Source organism: Bemisia tabaci, chromosome 8, assembly GCF_918797505.1.
Source record: "Bemisia tabaci chromosome 8, PGI_BMITA_v3".
NCBI classification, from domain to species: domain Eukaryota; kingdom Metazoa; phylum Arthropoda; class Insecta; order Hemiptera; family Aleyrodidae; genus Bemisia; species Bemisia tabaci.
Genome location: NC_092800.1, coordinates 13,171,617 through 13,192,885, shown reverse-complemented (window position 1 = coordinate 13,192,885; position 21,269 = coordinate 13,171,617). Strand labels below are relative to the sequence as shown.

The window sequence follows — 21,269 nt, the reverse complement described above, 5'->3', positions numbered from 1 at the left end:
AAGGTATGCTGAAGAATCGATTATTAAGGTGTTCGCTGCGAACACCCTGTCTATCGATCCTTTCCCATAGGTTTAAATGGGAAATAAATCGATGTATCGCAAAACACGCCACGCCACTGGTAAGCAAGCGCGGGAGGTTTAATGACGCAACATTAGGCAGGGCGTGTAATTAGGCCAAATTAAAAGTGTGATTTAAAAGAAACGCGGTTTTCAATGGTTTTATTAAGCGATTGAAATGGACACCTCGATGGAAAATAATAAGTTAATATGTGTTATATTTATGGGTCCTGGTACATATTAAGTATACTTTTATCGGGAACAACAATAAAAGTAGAATCGATAGGTTTTTTTGTCTTTCCTCAACATTTATTTTTCGTTTTTCAAAGAACAGTGTTTCAAAGATCAGTGATCAGATAAAATGCAGTGTTTCAATCCATATGTCGCTACTTGTGTGCATGTGGCTTCTTGAATGTTTAAGTTGTCTTGGTAATTTTCTTCTGCCTTCAGGAGCAGGATTATTCTCTCATCCGAGATGAGATTCGGCAAGGAAAAAATTAAGAGCCTCCGGATCGCCTAGATTGTACTTTTTTGCAAACTTCCTAGTGTTGAAATGTGCGCGTCCATATTCACTGTGTAGGAAAAAAAAAAAAAAAAAAAAAAAAAAAAAAAAAAAAATCAAGTAAAAAAATGCGCTCCGTAAAGTTCTTTACACTTAAATGAAAACATCCTCCATCAGCAATCACTTACTTAATTTCATCAGAAAGTAAAATTGTAGATTTTTTTGGTGCTAGGTCATTTTTCCTAAATTTTTTTTTCCTACATCAGGTTTTCCTAATACTTTTTTCCTACTCGTTTTTGTCCCATTACAGTAAGTCCTACGAGTGAGATGTCCCTCTGGCTTTTTTCCTAAGGGTGTTTGTCCTAATAATTCAATAATAATTGAAACGTAAACATGAGTAGAGTAGAGGGAAAGTTTTCAGAAAGAGTAAAGTTTTCTCAGCGAGCCGAATATAAGCGCGTGAACAGGAGACATCACAAGCAGAGCCTTCTATACCCTTAATATAAGGAGGAGGATGAAGCTCCACTTCTTACAGGCATGCGGCCACAACTTTAACTTGTGAGGTACCTATGTTGTTTTTTTACTTTCTCGAGTTTTCGACTTTTCCCTTAGTTTTAAAATTGAATTTAGGACAAATGCCCCTAGGAAAAAAGCCAGTAGGGCATCTCACTCGTAGGACTAACTGGACAGCTTTATGCAATAAGGAACTAGGGTCAAATTTTCGAATTTTTTTTTATGATGAATTCCGTATCAGGAGGGTATTTACTTACTATTGAGAAAAAGAAAATCCTCAAAAACAATTTTTATCCCGCTTCAGCGACCCCGCAAAAATTTGCCGTCGCAGGATCACGCGAAGTTCATTTTGCAATTGGGACCTATACTATGGTTCCCTATTGCGTAATGCGAAACTCGGATTTTCCATTTTGCAATTCGGAACTATAGACAGGACGGCATAATGCTTTCTCGGCATTCTCGGCTCCTGTTTGACCGATCTTGCTGATTTTTAGTGTCCGGGGGTATTTTTCGACGGGAAACTCGAATTTCTGGTCAAATTTTGAAAATTCAAAAATCCAAGATGGCGGATGTGCCCTAAAATGCTATCTCGACTCTTGTTCGATCAATCTTGCTGATTTTTGGTATCCGGGGGTATTTTTCGACGGGAAACTCGAATTTCTGGTCAAATTTTGAAAATTCAAAAATCCAAGATGGCGGATGTGGCCTAAAATGCTCATTTATATGTTCAATGCTCATTAATGCTCAATACCAGGAGGTACCGTAATAGCACACCTAGTCTTAGAGATGTTTTTAAAACGTGTCAATGACACCAAGCCTCATTTCTGAAATGTTTCACGTGATACTTTAAAAACCCGAATGAAGTGTCAAACACGAAGCCACTCTGTGTTCAACACATTCCCATGTCACCACATTTTATGTGTCTGTGAAACATTTGCAGATTGTGTCACCGAAATGTTTCGAATTCATTTTTAACATATTTCAATGACACAATGGGCAAAGGTCTCCGTTGGCAGTGCATTTTTGACACATTTCTGACACATTTGTAAAACAATGAGCCTTTAACTCAGATTTTCCTCTGATTTTCTAAATGTTTATGACACATTTTCGGTATAAGCACTACAGTCCATGTAGTGTTAAACACGAGCCCACTCTGTGTTGAATACATCCGCATGTCACTACTTCTTAACCGTAAAAAAATTTTCTGACATCTGTTCTAACAAATGTCGTGGAGGCATTATAGCTATCAAATCAAGTGCCTGGGCGGCCTGATTACAGACTATGCCTAAGGAGAGTATGGAACTATGGGTTCACTCCATCAGTATTAAACTATCAGAGGGATTAGGACGTCCTCACTTTAGAAAAGTAGGTATACGCAAAGCATGATGTACGGTTTCAATATTTTAGATAATCCATAACTTATAAGCTCTTATGGAGATAAATGCGATGCATACCAAGAATTTAAAACTATTTTTAACTCTGCATAATTAAATAGCCAAAAAGTAAACCTTGAGACAAAAAAATAAACCAAAATTTGGTAAAATTGGAAAATGAAACGTCAACGCTCTCTGGTGGGTTCAGTTTGATCTAGGAAAATTTTTAGAAAGGTCTGAGAAATGTTTTCAACTTGTGTTCACCAGGTTTTAATGACAATCAAGGCACTGTTTTGTTTAACTGATATATTCCTGACACATTTCTGAAATAAATTTCCTTACCCTTATGCGTTTAAATTAATTTTATAAATGGTTATGACGTGCGATCGCCGCGGATCAATTAAATGAGAGTGATACGAGTATTTCAACTGGAGAGCCATGAGGGAAATTCGTACACGAAAATCTGAAGGCGTTTCAAATACCATTCCGTCACGTTTCATACATAAATTCAACATATAGCTGTACCTTATCAGATTAAAAATACGAAATATCTGCCAGTTGTTTCTGAAACATGTTTTTGAAGGATCTTGGAAACGTTGCTAAATTGTGTCAGAAATATGTCAGGCTTATTTCTCAGAAACTTCGAACTTCCAAGAATTTCTGCAGCAACGTTTTAAATATGTTTTAGAAATGTTTCCAAAATATTTAGTTGATCTCCTTTCCCAACATATCGTACACAAATCTAATATGAATCTGTGCCTGGGTCGTTAAAAAAAAATTGACACCATTACAAATTTTTTCCGATAGATGTCAATAAAGGTTCATTGATTTTCATATAAATTGTGGCAGAAATGTTCCGTAAATATGTTTCAATCATAAGCTTAGCTATGGCAATGGTTTTGAAATGTTTTTGAAACCTTTCTGATATAGTTTATTGAACGGACTGCAATATATTGACAACACATAGCTGACACAATTCTTACACATTTTTTGGGTGGGTTATTTATGCCTTTTTGAAATAAGTTTGAAACGTTTCCAACTTATTTTTAAAAAAGTTTGAATGACCGCAATTAGAAACATTTTCGATTTGTTTTCAATACGTTTCAAAGACACGGCCAACTTGCCCATTTCATGTATTCGTTTTGAAAATTTGTTGGAAACATATGTCAATGACTGATCCGAGATTGACATAATTTGAAACATTTTAAAAACATTCCATTGTGTAACTGTGCTATTAGGGATTTTGAACGGGAAACTTGAATTTCTGGTCAAATTTTGAAAATTTGAAAATCCGAGATGGCGGATGTGGCCTAAAATGCTATCTCGGGCTGCTCGACCTATCGTGGTGAATCTTGGTTGTATAGGGGGTATTTTTGGCCGGGAATCTCAAATTCCTAGCCGAGTTTCGAAAAATTGAAATTTTTCAAATTTTGACATTGAGCTTGTTCAGTGATTTTTGATTTTTGCGTTTTTTGAAGTATTTACTACGCATAAGCCACAAATAATTTCTCCGATATTTTTCGCATTTCAATCCACGAAAAACAAGTTTGATGTTGCGTCTTCTGAGCTCCCCTTTAAACGTGTGTCCGAGGAATGAAAGATCCCCCAGGGGATACTTCCTCAAGTAAGGTCATTTTTGGCCACATCCACCATCTTGGATTTTTGAATTTTCAAAATTCGATCAGAAATTCGAGTTTCCCATCCAAAAATACTACCTGGTACCAAGATTCACCGCGATAGATGGAGCACGAGCCGAGATAGCATTTTAGGCCACATCCGCCATCTTGGATTTTTGAATTTTCAAAATTTGACCAGAAATTCGAGTTTCCCGTCGAAAAATACCCCCGGGTACCAAAAATCAGCAAGATCAGGAACAACAAAGCAAGATCGAACAGGAGCCGAGATAGCATTTTAGGCCACATCCGCCATCTTGGATTTTTGAATTTTCAAAATTTGACCAGAAATTCGAGTTTCCTGTCGAAAAATACCCCCGGTTACCAAAAATCAGCAAGATCCATCGAACAGGAGCCGAGATAGCATTATAGGCCACATCCTTAATCTTGGATTTTCGAATTTTCAAAATTTCACGATTCACGGGTTTGTTGACCTATTCAAGGGTTTATCGATCAATTCACGGATTTTTCGAACGAATCACGGGGTTGTCAATCGATTCACGGATTTGCGGATCGATTCGCTGGTTTTTGATCGATTCACGGTCGTCAATCGAATCAGTGCCGATCAAATCACGTCAATCGGTTCATGTTCTAACTTTTCGATCGATTCATGTCGGTCATGTCGGAATCATGACACCGGTTTTTCAATAATTTGTCGATCGAGTCGGTGTTAATCGATTCATGCTTTCATTTTTTGATCGATTTATGTCAATCAAATCTATAAACCCTCCCGTCCAAATTGCATGTTAATATTTGCTACCATTCTCGAAATATTAGCAAGTCGGTAGGTATCCATATTTTTGGCACACCCTGTTTTTTGTAGTATATCTTTCCGCAGGGACAATGCACCTCCCCCTTCCTCGTATGATGGAAGGAAGGGGTGTTTTCTCTGTTGGGGTTAACCCTCCAGTTTGTAATAGTGACACCAGGGTCGTCTCCCCTATGCAGTCAGTGCTAAAACAATCTATAGTTCCTAATTGCAAAATGAGCTTTCCCGGATTCTTCATTTTGCAATAAGGAACTATAGCCTTTTTTTGTAATTATTGGCAACAGTGTGATGTTTTTGACGAATCTATCAACACAGGGTGTTAAAGGAACTCCATAGCTATAAAATGAACCATCAAACCGCAACATTGATCGTTTTGATGAAAAACGCCAATGGTTTTTGCAAAAGTTGCTCTCCTGAAAACCTACCGTTCTGCCTATAGTTCCGAATTGCAAAATGCTATCCAACTGTGATGGGACAAAAAACGAGTAGGAAAAAAGTATTAGGAAAAATTGCAGTAGGAAAAAATGTTTTAGGAAAAATGACTTGCCACCATTTTTTTAGAACCTCAGAGCAGGTTTGATTCTAAGCAAAACTATGTCAAAGCTGTGCTGGCTAACTTGGCATGACTATGAAGAAATGAAGATACGAAACGATCTCTCGCGCATTTGATGATTTTTGCTATCTAAAAAATGAATTGAACACAATTGTTTTGAAATGTCGAAATCGGAGATAGGCAATTCCTGATCTTAGTCGTAGATTACTAGATTTCAGGGGCTTGGAAGACAAGGTGCATAAGTGCAGTTTTTGGAATAATTGTGTCATTAATGATTTCAATTAAAACTAGTCTTGCATATTCTGTGAAAAAATTGCTCCCCAATTCCAATTTTTAAGCATCAAAAAGTCAGTTTGAACTTTCCTTCCGCTATAAGAATCCATGTAATTTCGAAACTCCAAACACGTATTTTTCGATGTTGCAAGAAAATGCACTTATGCGCCTTGTCCTCCAAGTACTTCATTTCCTGATTACGCACGGCACGGGTTGAAATGGGGCGAAATTTCAGCCACCAGATCACCCCCAAAATCGGAAGTTGGGTCCTAGAGGAAGTAGGTATCGAAATCTATCATAAAAAATTTACTCACGAATAGTTCAATTTAGGTTCGTCAAAGCTAAGTTTTTCCGCTTCCGGCTGTTTGAAAACAATAAATGTATACCTGTGAAAACCTGAAATAATTCATTTTATATAGAATTCCAAAAATAATTCAAAACTATCGAGTGAAACTGAGTTATCCTCAGGTGACTGACGTATAATTATATGGGTATTTTAAAGTTACAGAGAATAGTGTGCTTTTTGTTCAAGTGAATACCACTATCATTGATATCGTTTCGTTTTTTCATCCATCAAGAATTTTATAAATAAATCATGGCATAGTGATGCGAGTAGAATTTGGTCCTTATTTATGCATGTCTTTCGCGCTAATCAGTAATATCGTCCAAAATTCCATACTTTTCGTGTTGAAAGAAGCTAACTGCCGTCGAATTTAATCGGAAAAGTTGCGGGTTAAGGATCGTTGAATTTGCAATTTGAGAGTGAGACCCTGGTGAGGCAAAGAAATTTCTGCGATGGCATATTTTGATGAGTAGGTTCAGAGGAAGAAAAATGTTACTGGGCACAAAAGTCTGATGTCCACACGTAATGAATTGACCCATATAAATCTGCTTGCCGATTGAAGACATCTTGTCACAGTGCAGAGGGCTGTAACTCATACGTCCAATTTAGTTCTGATGGTGCAAATTTTGTACCTGTGAAAGAGCATTCCAATGTCGCTAGGTAACCTTGCAAACATAAACGATCATCTAAACTAGTTTCACCTCTACTCCCAATAAACTATGAATTCAAGACGAAAATTACCGTCGCAAAGTTTACTTTTTGCAAAGAATGTACCTAAGTTGCACAATCCCAGCAACATTGAAATGCTCTTAGTTCCTTTTTGCAAAATGCAATCCAATTGGTTGTTGCTGCAAAAAAATAGTTTCCCACAACCTGCTATACAATGCTCCAGTGACCATGTAAGTTGGCCCGAGCACTAACTTTTCGGGAAGAAAGCCTTTCCCCTATACCTAGTTTCTCACTTAATATCCGCCCGAGTTTCGCATATCGACGGTGAAACTACCAGACCGCGTATCTCGTTTGCGGTGTTTAAAAATCTCCACTCACATTTTATTTTTTTGAAGGAGATCAAATCAATATCATTCCTTACAAGTTTCACAGATTTTTCTCCGCACAAAGAGGAAAAATCACGGAGGTTTTCACGAATTGACGTTGAGTAGTTTTTAATTTAAAAAATAAAGTATGACAGGAAGTCTGCGACGTCGCAAACCGAGATACGTGGTTTGGTATCGATATCCTCCGTTTCTCCTCATCGCAGCTTCCATCAAACCGCAATTGCCCGGAAACTAGGACCGCACATCTTATCTGATAAAATCGTTCGCCCTTTAGACCGATTCTGGGGGGTTAGGCTAGACTAGTCGATGAGTCAACTGTTGATCTAATTTCATTACGTGAACGTAGAAGAAAAACGGGGTAAATAATCACTAATGTGTGATCAATTTTCAAGGACAATTCTGTAATTTCTCCTACGATTTTAAATAGATTAAAACGCGTAATATCGAAAATCTAAGCTCAGATTCGGATTCCACGTGAAAACTTGGTGAGATTTTATGCATCATATGTTAGAATAGCGAGAAGGAAAGAGGTTTAATGACGTAAAAAAAACACTAATGTGTGATCAATTTTCAAGGACAATTCTGTAAATTCTCCTACGATTTTAAATAGATTAAAACGCGTAATATCCAAAATCTAAGCTCAGATTCGGATTCCTCGTGAAAAATTGATGAGATATCATGTATCATATGTTAAAATAGCGTGAAGGAAAAAGGTTTAACGACGCGTATAGATTCTGCCATACTTCCCTTTTGAACTACGCCGCCGCGCCGATCGCCCGAGTGAAACCGAACGGGGAGGCGCCAGTTAGCGCCGGCCAAGCGTTCGGTTTCGTCGCGAGGAATTCCTCACGATAAATTCTTATTCTTCCTCCTCCGCTGACCCACTGAGCACTACCCATGTTGCCACGTTGGATTCATATGCTCGAATCAGTATGTCTACGTTACGTCTCTTTCCTTCACGATATGCTCGGGTATGATACATGAAATTGTATCAATTTTTAACGAGGAATCCGAATCTGAACTTCGATTTTGGGTATCACGCGTTTTAAGTCAAATTTTCCAAATTCGAAAATCTGAAATGAGTGACGTGGCTTAAATTACCATCTCGGCTCCCGTTCGATGGATTTTCCTGAAATTCGGTGTCAGGGTATGATACATGAAATCGCATCGATTTTTTACGAGGAATCCGAATCTGAACTTCGATTTTGGGTATTGCGTTTAAGCGTTTAAGTCACGCGTTTTAAGTAAAATTTTTCAACTTCAAAATTCCGAAATGACTGAAGTGGCTTAAAATGCCATCTCGGCTCCTGTTCGGTGGATTCTCCTGAAATTCGGTGTCAGGGTATGATACATGAAATCGCATCGATTTTTTACGAGAAATCCGAATCTGAGCTTCGATTTTAGGGATCACGCGTTTTAAATCAAAATTTGTCAAAATTCAAAAAATTCAAAATTCGAAAATCCGAAATGGCTTAAAATGCTATCTCGGCTCCTGTTCGATGGATTTTTCTGAAATTCAGTGTCAGGAGGTATTTTTCGACGGGAAACTCGAATTTTTAGTCCATTTTTTAAAATTCTCAAATTCAAGATGGCGGACGTGGGCTAAAATGCTATCTCGGTTTCTGTTTGTTCGAGTCTTGTGGAACGCGGTATCACACGGTATTTTTTAACGGAAAACTCGAATTTTTAATCAATTTTTTTAAAATTCTCAACTCCAAAATGTTGGATGTGGCCTAAAATGAGCCCCGTTTCTGGCCTCCATTTCTGTTCATTGGAGCTTTGTGAACCGCGGGATCAGAGGTACTTTTCGACGGGAAACTCGAATTTTTAGTCGATTTTTGAAAATTCTCAAATCCAAGATGGCGGACGTGGTCTGAAATGATATGTCGGCTCCTGTTCGATGGATTTTTCTGAAACTCGGTGTCTGAGGGTATTTTTCGACCGGAAACTCGAATTTTTACTATGTTTAAAAATTCTCAAATCCAAGATGGCGGACGTGGTCTGAAATGCTATGTCGGCTCCTGTTCGATGGATTTTTCTGAATCTCGGTGTCCCAGGGTATTTTTCGACCGGAAACTCGAATTTTTAGTCAATTTTTAAAAATTCTCAAATCCAAGATGGCGGACGTGGCCTAATATGCTATCTCGGTTTCTCTTCGTTCGAGTTCGCTGAAACTCGGTATCGCGGGGTATTTTTCGACGGGAAATTCAAATTTCTAGTCAAATTTCCAAAATTCGTAAACCCAAGATGGCGGCCGTGGCCCAAAATTTCATCTCGGCTCCTGTCAGTTTTTTTGAAACGTAGTATTAGGGTAATTCTTTCCAGTCAAATCTTCAAAATTTAAAAATCACGATTGCTAGAAACCAGAGCATTGTATGGTGGGTTATGAAAAACTATTTTTCGCAGGAACAAGTAACCCGCTTCTTCAAAAATAGCAACTTCACCCTCATAAGTATGTATAGTGAAGAAATTTTTAGCCAGGATATTTTTTAACTGACAGTAGGTATTCCATGTAAACTTTTAATGAGCCGCCGGAAAATCATATTCTATACGTGTTGAATATAAAAATGTAAACATTCTAAAATGAAAATCCAAAACAGGAAGTGCTGATCGTAATGCTTGGTATTCCAACAGAATTTTTCTCTTTTTGAATGCACACATGATTCCTACCCCTGTGAAACATCAACGAAGGTTATCATGGCATTTACAGGCAAAAAGCAAAGGCTAAAACAAGGTACCTCGTACACTTTCATTTCTAAAATCCTTAAAAAACTATAGCATATTAAAGATGCCAAAAAATTGAGATAAAAATGCCTCCTCTCCAAAACTTATGGCTAACAAGAAATATTCTTTGTCCATGATTACAAAACTGGCAAACACCAACAGAAAATGCAAAAAAAAAAAAAAAAAAAAAAAAACTATGATGTGCTTCTATTTTCGATTTTTCACGTCAAGTTATATTACATGCATGTTTTTGCCTCGTCATTGACAATTGAGTGAACCTGTGAATCAGATTGAGGATCTCATATGTTTCATGGGAGTAATTTTCTTCCGGCCGAGAATGTATTACATTTGAGATTTCTTTTTTTCAACGACACAAATAAACAAAGTGTATTTCACATACCTAAACTCAAAACATTATTGTATGATATGAACGGTGTTGCAGCAATAACTGTTGCTCTGTTGACTCATACAGTAACAACTCGATGAGATTGAGGAAAAATTGAAAAGGAACGATGATTTATCAATGGGCATCTCATTTTTATAAAACGTAATACACCCGAGAGTTAAACGTGTACAATCGTTTCAGTGCGTATGAAATGTGGCATCACGTGGTATAATGCAATTGGGCATGAAATCTGAGAGAAGCTCACAAGGGCTCCTGCCTCAATTTAAAAATCAGGACAGCATTGCGTGTTCTCTCCCCCACCCCTTACAAAAAGAGCATACTTTCACACCTGTATCGCATGTCGTAATTTTTTTCAAGTTTTCAGTGCGATTATTTATCCATTTTTTAGAATCCCAAATTTTAATTTCCTTTTCGAGTTTTCAGAATTTTTCTTTCACGCAACAACAAAATCATTAATCTGTTCCATGACACAAGTTTAAAAAATAAAAAAAAAAAAAATGAATAAAATAGACATTAGCTGCACAATTTTTCATTATGCATACATGCCCAATATCAGATCCATCCTCGATTCCTTCATTTTTCATGCACCAAAAGCTACAAGTATTCAACCCACGCCACAACACGGAACTCTACCTCCCGCCCCACACTCACTCTTCAGGGTGGTCAATTTTAAGCTATCCTTAATATTGCACTAAAGTTTAACATGAATGAAAGCTCTTATCATTCCATTAACATTCCAGCGCACGCAAGAGTTGCAAATATTGATTAGAACCGTGTCGATCCGAATGACGAAAAAATTCAAATAATCAACAACACATTTCCCAGTCTTAGTTCAGTCAGAATCCAAATTTACCGAAAATTTCAATCGAAACTGGTACCGGTACCTTACCCCGACCGTGCGTTCTTGCCAGATATATCTGAAGTCCGAACAATTCGGGGAACGGATAACGTCGCGATCGAATAATCGCATTTTTTTGCACTTACCAGCAGATCCTTTTTTGGATAAGTTGCAATTCGACGGTGAAACTACCAAACCACGTATCTCGTTTGCGGTGTTTAAAAATCTACGCTCGCATTTTATTTTTTAAAGTCGACCAAATCAATATCATTCCTTGAAATTTTCACCAAATTTTCTCCGCACAAAGAGAAAAAATCACAGAAATTTTCAAGACTAGACGTTAAGTAGTTTTTCATTATAAAAATAAAGTATGACAGGAAGTCTGCGACGTCGCAAACCAAGATACGTGGTTTGGTAGTTTCGCCGTCGAATTATGGAAATTGAATACAAACATATTGCGATTCTACGCACGTTAGTTGCACAGAAACGTTGATCGTGCGTTTCCGGCATAAAATTGAAAATCTGGGCAATGCAGGGAAAAAACTTATTCAAGCACAATATGTCCTCAAAGAAATATGCTATTTGTCGCAAAAAAAATGTTATAGCACATCGACGGTGGAACGGCGCGAAGCGTACCGCGGTTTGCACGCGACATGCTGCACACGTAATTTTTTAAATGAAAAATTGCTCGACGTTATTTCTTGAAAACATCTAGCTCCGATCTTCTTTTTCATTCTCTTTCATTGGGTAAAATGTGCTCTGTATACTCCGTACAAATTTTAAGGAATAGTTTTAGTTCGTTTCTTCTCAAAATAATGAACCAGGTACGGTGCAAACTAGGTAAGGGTTCACATATTGAGCTTGTGATCATTGGATGTTACTTTGCTGTAAGAACAATGGAAAAACTTAGTTCGCCTTCAACATTAAAGATATGCAATGTGAACTACTCGGGATTCAAAATAATCGTGTCACCTATACTGCCGTGCTAAGGAAAAACGCCGTATGAGCCTTCAGGCGTTGTCAAATTTCCTTCGACAAAATACGAAATTCCTGGAAAACTACACTGGAAAAAAAAAACACATTGGACCTAGAGTCCAGACTCTTATAAACATTGACAAGAAAAAGTATTCTTGATTCATTCAGAATCTAGCTTAAATCAAGAACCAAGCCTCTTAATTTAAGCGGATTTCCTTTTGATTCAAGCAAAAATCCGATTGAATCAAGAGTATTTTTTCTTGTGAATGTTTTCAAGAGTCTGGACTCTAGATCCAATGTGTTTTTTTCCCAATGTAGTGCATATTTTTCTCCCAATTTTTTTCCAGCATTTAATTCACAATTTTATCTATAGTATCTAAAAATTTTGAGGGGAAATACTCATTAGTCTCTCAAAAAATTAACATTTTACTGCAGCAAATTTGGCAACTCTCAAATGTACGATGTTCTTCCTCAGTACGGCAGTATAGTAAGGTCCCTCAGCGCGCACTTTAAATCAAGTTTCCTCAGAATGATCTTGAGAGAAAAAAAAGAAAAAGAAAAAAGAGAATAAAATGATAGACACGAGTTTACCGCACGCTTTGATCGGATGAGGTGGATACCAGGGAACCAATTCGTCACCATGTTCCTTGATTGTTCCCGGAATGTTCCCAATGAGCCAGTGCAGAAACTCTCGCTTTGTGGCATCAGCACGAGTGGGATTGTCTGGATCTGAATGAAATTTTTACAGATTCCTTTTCAATACTTAGACACGGAGAGATACATCTCGGGAATGAAGCTACTTAAAAACGTGCTATAATATACTTTCCAGACTTCGGTGGTTTGCGCCAAAATAGGCGTTTCTTATCAATTTTGCAATTTATATGCATTTTTAAAGGAACACTTTAGGGACGGGGTTTTTAAAAAGGAATTTTACCAATTTTAACAACAATTATTCAGGTCGCATTAGCATGGAAGCGAAAAAAAAAAGAAGGTTGGAAATTGTATAGGTATTCCTCCATAAGATTTAATGTTAGTGATGAGTTTAGCGGCGGGTTTCTTTTTCAAAATATTTTTTCTGAACCTTAAAAAAATTTTAGGAGCAGAATTAAGCTTAAAACTACTGGTATAACGCATTTTTTTTCTCAAAATGTGACTTGTGATCTCTGTGAGAGCCCTGGTTTGTTAAAAATCGACTAAATTAGTGTTTTGAAGACATAACATATTTATAGATTACTTAAAATCATTGATTTTGTTTTGGATTGTGGGGATGTAAATTGATGGGGAAATAAAAATTTCTCTTTAATTCAGTTCAATTTATCCATAACAACGTTACCTGTCATTATAAGCGTATAATATGTCTGATTGGACTCAATCGGCCACGAGACCTTCGGTTCTTCTTGACAATCTCTTTCATCGATGGCATTCCCGAATTCAACAGTCACCTTATCGCTGAACTTAACCTTAAATGAAGCAATGAGAAATATGACAACAATTAATCACGAGAAAACAAAAATAAAGTTCTTTAGCAGGATGATACTTGAGGATTTTGAACTTTGTTAGAGACCTCTCAATCACTTAGCTAGAAAAACCTGCCCCATACGAGGTAAAGTAAAGCATTTGCCGATTCTACTTCACTTTGCAACATCATTCCCAAATTACTTTTCTCCTCTCTTGAAAGAATGTACCATATTTTTTATACGTACAAACACGGAAAAGAGATAACTGGTGCATGGGAACAGTGCTTCCTATTTTTGGGCCTTAAAAATTATCTTATTACATTAACAGAATCTTTTGGCGTCTTCACTCTTTTTATCTTCATAAAACCTCGGCCGCAAACACACAGTAATCTAAGTTTGCAGTGGAAACATTTTGTTAATTTGAGACGAAAAAACGCTTAGGAAGCCTCATCCAAAATGTTCCTTGCTTCAATTTTTTAATTTTTTTAAATATAAATTTACTTTAAAGAAATGTTCTACCAGGATAAACTTCACTCGATTCCCTTTAGAAATTTCAAATGTAAGGAGCGACGCACAAAATAGAATGAATGAAATGAGATCCTAAGCTGGATACAAATATTGCCACTTGATAATCACAAATTGGAGTAAAAACCAGGGACATCATGTGAGCTCGAATATGTTGGCATTAATTGACTATTAACTGAGTCAGATGTTGGAATTCATTGTCGAACTTCCTGATTTTAAATGCTTAGGTATTCAAATTACGTCTATGATTTTACAACAATAAGTTAATATTACTCTGCTTCATTTAACATACCTCAATTATGTTGGTTGGAATTGTGTCAAGAAGATTTGGTTGTATCTGGAAACGATCACATATTTTTTTAATGTACTCTGGTGTTATCAGCGTTTCACCGACAGCATACCATACTTGAAAAGCTGCAATCAGTTGATACAGGGAGAGAAGGATCATTATGCGTTGAGTGTTTTTTCTATTTTTGAATTGGCCCGAAGCAGAGATCCACAAAATCCTTATTTTTAGTGTTCAGCTCGTACTTTGAATATTGCGATGAAACTATAAAGAAAAAGGGCACAAGATCCTGCAATGATGAACAGAACTACACGAGAAACGCTGCTCTTGCTTAGATAATCCTCGGGTTTAACGTCTGGATTGCAGACAGAAGAGACTGGAATTTACTATTCAAACGTTTAATCTGTCGTAGGTTTGGGGCACAAAAAAAAGAAAAAAAAGGAAAAAAAATCTTCGAATGCTAGTGCAACTTTACGTCCTATATTGATATAAAAGTGATCTCTACCCTTGCAACTTATACTTATTCTATTAACGCTTAAGTTTCCCGCTAATAAGTAAAAATCTTAAACCCAACTTGACGAGAAGGGCTCCTCTGAATATTTCGAATTTGTGGGCTATTTTTGTATATTTTGTGGGCACCTTTTCTCGTAGATGGACTTACTTTGATTTTTGAACGAACCTTTGAGAGTCTAATTCTTCTTTAAAATGGCTCGTAGAAAACTTAATTTACTGAGCTGGGGAATAGCATCATCTCTCAAAAATTGATTTCTAAACACTCGCATTGCAATTCAGGACATCCTGTATAGATCCTCAGTGCAGGCGCGTGCATAAATGGGGGGAAACTCAGTTCGCCTTCAATTAGAGAGTTATGCAATTTGAGCTACGCAGGAGTTCAAATATTTGTTTTATCCAGTTCGGTCTTTTGGCGTCCGCTTTAAACAGAAACAGCCAAACTTCATTTCACACGGCCTGCTTTTTTTCATGATTTATTTATTTTGACCGATTGCTGGAAAAAATACAGCTCAGAAACTTTATATAAATGATCTCTAAATTATGAAGAATACATGTACGAAATCTCTAATAAAAAAAAAAAAAATGCGCCTGCTTTTGTTCAGCTGCAGTCTGATTGTTGATTTTTTGTGTTTGCGGACCGGATGAGACAAGACCAAGGAGAAATGGAGTTACCTATGTGATTGGTCGGTGCTCTGAGTTGGCGTCTTGTCGCGCCAATGAAGGGTGTGATCAACGAGAAGCTAAAGGCACCCCTTAAGATGCCGATGCTCCATCTATCCTTTCAAATCCAATCCTATACTCAAATCCAATCCTTCTCAATCCATCCTTTATCAGCACTACAAAACGCACGACTCAGATATGACTCCATTTTCCTAAATTGTCTTAACCGGTGGACAAACATATAATTTTAACAATCAGGATACTGATCCTGAAATGAACAGTGTCACGAAGCTAAGCCTTTCAAGTCAACCAAGAATCATGAACGAAACAAAATATTTTACTTAACTTACGATTATATTTCTCATGATAAGGCAGACAAATTGCGCTGAAGAAATACTATGACGTGAAAACTCATCGTGATTGCAAACACTTCTTTCATTATTTTTGATCAATTTATTTCATCTTTCAATTCATTTCCACACTAAAATCGACGCCACCTGTCCCTGAACTTTCCTTTACGCGGGACTTTCTCATTCTATCGAATGCTTTAAAATTCATATCAGCATGAATCATGAGAAATCTACAAACTAAACGTAAACGCACGAAGCTTCGTTAATAACTTTCAAAATGCATTTCACCGGGAGGCCCGGTTGAAGTATAAAATTACGCAACTTGAGGAGGTATATACTGCATATAATCAGATAAGAGGACCACGCACAAAAAGCCCAAATTATTTGACAAAACAAACACATGAGAAAAATGGGTACAAGGCTAAAATTTACAAAAAAAATGTCGTGTGACCGATACGGTGGTTTTGAACACTTTGTCAACTTGGAAAAAAAACAAAAAATGTAATAAAAATAAATGAAAAAAAAAAAACACTAAGAAAGGGTCCGAACTGTATGTAACAAGGTAGAGAAATGGTGCTGGGTTCACACCATTTCGCGGGGAAAACAAAGCCAAGAAGTTCCAAAAATTATAATTAGAGTTAAAATTAAATTTTTTGAACTCTAAGGCGTACCAGCACGAAACTGAGGGGGATAATAAACATATAGAGTAAGATTTACAAAGAAGTATGACTTTGAATTCTTGCTGTTGATTACATATTAGGGAGTAAGTTTTCTTTTACGGATCCGCAGGTCACAAAAATTTTGACACTCCTAGTTTGCAACTTACAAAGGGTGTGCCATCCACACGGAAAAAAATCTTTGGTGCTTATAGCCAGATAGTAGGTGACATTTACCATCTTGGATTCCCAGATTCGACCCCTGAGAACAATTTTGCTACGAGCACAAATGTATGATGGTTAGTAACCTCAAACCGCGATCAGGTAGGCGTTGACAACAAAGATGGTAATTCCAAAGACATAAAGACGGAGGGCTAAAAGCAAAAAATGAAGCTTCTTTTCAACCACCTCTACTATTGGCTAGAGGATTGGCGGCGAAATCGGGACAAGTTTGAATTCAAATGTAGGGCGGGAACTGAATAAAATAATTGCGGAAACAAAGTATTTTAGGTTGATTTTTGCCCAAATTCAGGTACAAACTCATATTTTTTTAACTCTAGGTTAGTTTCCGTCCGTCGTCGACCGATTAATTTCATTTGGGAGTAACGTTGATCTAGAACTGTAACGGCCTGTTTGAACCTGCAGAACCACCATGAGCAGAAGAAAAACTAACTTTATCTGAGATTACTGCCTGTTACCGAGCAAAAGTAGGTGTATTATGTTAGGACGCAGACCGAACTTTCTTAGTATATTCGTTTTAGGAATTTAAAATACGTTTCGAAGAAGAAATATGCAAAAATCAAGAGGACAAGTTCAAATCAAATTTCCGTTTGCCGCCATGGATTCCCGCGCTCATTTACACACTCACACAAGCGCGCAGCGCCGAACCTAGCTTCACTTTTTCCCCGTGCTTTTAGATACGAGCGCTCCGTCTTTATGTCTTTGGGTAATTCGCACCAACACTGCTGGGCGGGCGCGCCGTCCTCCGTAGACGTCCCGCACAGCGTTGCTGAGATAGACCTTCAAAGATGGTAAACTGACCCATCCGGATGTTTAGTGTATCAATCATGAAAGCTAGGAGAACCTAATATTTTGTGTTTTTAGCCATAAAGAGGAGTATTTTCTTGTAAAACGTACAGCTAAAAAAATTGAATACAAAGGTGTGCAACGTCGGGGCTCGCAGCTAGATGATGGTGGAAAAGGGTTAATGGTTAATCGCGTAAATAAATTTCAAAATCGAGTAAAATGAGACTACAGTACTTATTGTGAGGTGCTGTAGTCGTATCCGACCCATCAAATTTTTTTGCCTACCGCGGGAATTGAACCTGGGACCTATCATACCCTAGCCGAGGACCCTAACGATTGAGCTACACAGTATAATGAAAATCTTGACCGAAAAACCTGTACATAGCTTCGATTTGAACAGGAAACCAGGATATTCAATCTACATACCTACTAGGGGCTTATGGGGCTGCTTCGCAGCCCCTTATTTTTCCTGTACACTTTTCACTTTCACATGTTTTTTTTTTTTTTTTTTATTTATTTTCATTTAATTTTCTGTTTTGTCTTTGAATCGGGTCTAATTAATTTCTTTGAGAGAATAAATGCAACAAATGTTTTCAAAAATTGTAATTTTATTTAGTAAACTTTAAACTAAAATTTTGTTTTAATCTTCATACAATAGAAAATCCTCTCTCTGCTGCTTTTGAAATGTAATTTTTCAATTTTTTTGTCGTTTGTTAATTGTCAGTGGTGTTTTTTTGGTGTTTTAGACTCTCCGCCCCGTTTCCCATTCCACAATTGAATCGGTTTCTGTTAAACGGGCGTAAGTCCACAAATCCAAATTTTTTCAGGAGAGGCAAAAAAACTGATTTTCTCGTTATGCAGGACACCACTAAATTTCAAAAAAGGGTTCAAAGGTTGTATAAACACCCGTTTAAAAGTTCTGAAATGTTTTTTTGGCTCAGAAAAATTTTAGTACCCTTTTAGGCTAATTTTAAGTTTTGGGACTTACGCCCTTATACCAGAAAACGAAGGATGACTGAGACAGTTTCAAGCCAAAAAACTAATATTAAAGTAAGTTTGAAAAATGTAGCACATGGTTTTTTTCTTTTATATAGCATAGGGAGTTATTATATGTTTTTAAATTTATTTAAAGGCCTAAATTTTCTATAATTACTCCTATTTTTCCAAAATTAATGAAGGTGACATGGGATATTTTCATTTAAAAAAGTGTTGAAACCAAGTTTTCAAATTTCAATCATGTATTTTTTGTGATCAATGCACAGTAAGAAGTTATATCACCTAACAGCTAGGTCAAGATGCAAATTCAATACAAATGTTCTTCATTTATTAGAAAAAAGTTACAGAAACTTTAGAAATGCGCGAGTTTGAGAACTCGCCCCCCCTATTCCACAGGCTTCTATACATAGGACTTCCGCCATCTTTTCAGAAAATGTGTATGTACCCTAAAGGAGGCTGAAAATGCAAAAAAAACGATTTTGAAATTTTTGGACTTACGCCCGTATAACAGAAACCGATTCAATTGCGCTACGTAATAATTTTTCTTTTTTCTTACCCCGTTGCCCTTTGAGTCTTTAATTTTTGCTGTTCTTTTTTTCATGGTTCCATGGTTCCATGGTCCGGAATGCAGCTGCATTCCGGATGCGTTAAGGGGTGGGAAGGAGGGAGGGACGGACTGAGAAACTGAAAAAAGTACGTTACGTAACGGTAAATATTAAATAAACTTACCTATATATGGATCCTTGAACTTTAAAGCAATAAGGTCCATCACCCGGAATATCAATTCGATTTGCAGAGAAAGAGGCAAAAGCAACAGCACTATTATAATTTCTGATATGCTTTATGAAATTTGGAGAATATAAAAATAATGATTTCAAATCGGTATTTGTCCGAATACTCGGTAAAGAAATTAAGCCATTTTGGCAGCAGTTATTAAAATGACCATTGGACATTTCACCCTGAAAATGGCGAGCATCACAATGATGACAAATTATATTCATTGAACCGACTGAAAATTTGGTAACAAAATTTTCATCAAAGTTCTGATCATCAATTTTATACTTCCGAAATGAAGAAATGAAACTTTGATTTTCTATACTAATAACAGAGTTAAGTTCTTGCTTCACTAAACGAACATGCGAAGAATTCTGGAAAACGCGACCACGTTTTGGAGGACGACCGCCTCGGTCATTGAAAATTTCACTCATAACAACTGTTAAATTTAAAATTAAAATTAGTAAAAATTATTATTATTTTAACAAAATCATAACTGAAAAGTTCAATATTTAAATTAAAAAAAATAAATCAGAAGAAAAAGGATGAAATGAAAATGGAAATTAATAATAAACATATTTATACACATTGAAAAGAAACAGCGTGAAAAGTTAAATGAGAAAAAAAACTTGGAGGTTATTGCCTTAATGAGGAAAAATTGGCAATAGGAAAAAGATGGAACCAATCATGAAAAACCGTAAAAAAAAAAACGCGGGAAAAGAAAAATGTAAGTTGATGGCAGTTGAGTGTTGGAAGTAACCTCACTTAATGATGATTGTTGAATGAAAACAGCTGATAAAAAGACAGCAAACAGTAAAGTAAGATGCGTAGCAACAAAACTTTTCCGAAAAACAAAAAACAAAAAACAAAAAACCCCCACTTCCCCTCATCCAATTTATGAGTTTTTAGGGATTTAAAAATCGGGGAAGAACCCCAGAAAATAATTTATAGTTTTCCCGAAGCATTGAGAACAACACCTTTCAAATGAACCAACGCCCCTCGCAATTAGTACAGTGGCTGATTCACAATTTCATTCTATTTTTCAAATTAAATATTAAGATTGGTTCATTCATTTTTCTAATTTTTGTATTTCATTTTATTTTTTAACGTTATTTCAGTTTTTTACTTTATTTTATTTCGTTACTTCATTTTAAATTTTTTACTTTATTTTTTTCCTTTACGTAAAAAAATTTTCTTTGATTATTTCTTTTTATTTATTTACTTTATTTTAATTTGTTTCCCTTTGTTTTTTTACTTAATTTTAATGTTTTACTTTATTGTTTTTTCTTCACTTAATATTATTTTTCTTTGATTATTTATTCTTTATTTCTTCCCTGTATTTTACCGTTACTTACTTTATTTTATTTCTTGCAATTTTTTCATTTTTTTACTTTAATTCAGTCACTTCATTTTAATTTTTATACTTCATTAAATATCTCTTCGTTGTTATTTATAACTGCATTTTATTCATCTATTTTTTCTTTTTTTCTTTTCATGTCGAGAATCAATTCAAAATTTTCAAACTAGGATTATTTTTATGATTGGCTGAAGTGCTTCTAGCATTGGACAAATAATCCCAGGATACTTACTTGAACAAGTGAGATTATGTAGAATAGAAAATAAAAAAATTACCCCTCCAAAGTACTGAAGTTTTGACATGGTGTTAAAGATAGTGCATGTCTAGCCTACTGCTAAACCTGGGATGTTTAGCTTAACGACAGCATACAATTGACATGAAACATTGTTAAAACATTAGTGACAATTGATAAATTTCTGCCATTTCCTTGGAATTTTGAATGTAGAAAAACATTGATTTTGAAAACTATTATTAGTACCAGGGGCCTTTGGCCGCTACGCTGCCGACAACCAATGCGGAAGAAAACAACATACGTAAAAAGTCGTAGAAACAACCGCGTTCAAGTTATCTCGGAGATTAATGGATTCAAATACCGTCAATGTTTTATTTTTGATC

The 21,269-nt window shown here is 36.3% G+C and overlaps 1 protein-coding gene across 5 annotated transcripts; it reads right to left on the bottom strand.

The window, feature by feature from the left end:
- Positions 1-203: 203 nt before the first annotated feature.
- On the bottom strand, positions 204-16,314 carry LOC109040669 (protein D2). Of its 5 annotated transcripts, none has more exons than XM_019056671.2 (6): positions 15,846-16,281; positions 14,329-14,373; positions 13,388-13,514; positions 12,646-12,783; positions 6,028-6,109; positions 204-629 (listed from the first exon to the last, which is right to left on the bottom strand). In XM_019056671.2, exons 1-6 carry the CDS (start codon positions 15,858-15,860, stop codon positions 524-526), a joined length of 513 nt encoding a protein of 170 aa, XP_018912216.2. In that variant the 5' UTR covers positions 15,861-16,281; the 3' UTR covers positions 204-523. The 5 variants fall into 5 exon arrangements, with proteins under 5 accessions (XP_018912216.2, XP_018912214.2, XP_018912218.2 ...); XM_019056669.2 differs by having other exon boundaries at positions 14,329-14,586; positions 15,846-16,257; XM_019056674.2 differs by having other exon boundaries at positions 561-629; positions 6,028-6,074; positions 14,329-14,586; positions 15,846-16,261.
- Positions 16,315-21,269: the final 4,955 nt, after the last annotated feature.

Excerpts from the sequence above, each read along its gene's own strand:
- LOC109040669 (XM_019056669.2), bottom strand. The coding sequence starts at position 14,484 with ATGATCCTTCTCTCCCTGTATCAACTGATTGCAGCTTTTCAAGTATGG. Across the intron at positions 12,784-13,387 it reads TTATACGCTTATAATGACAG|ATCCAGACAATCCCACTCGT; the intron begins GTAACGTTGTTA and ends AATTTCATTCAG. Across the intron at positions 6,110-12,645 it reads TCATCCGATCAAAGCGTGCG|GTTTTCACAGGTATACATTT; the intron begins GTAAACTCGTGT and ends GAATTATTTCAG.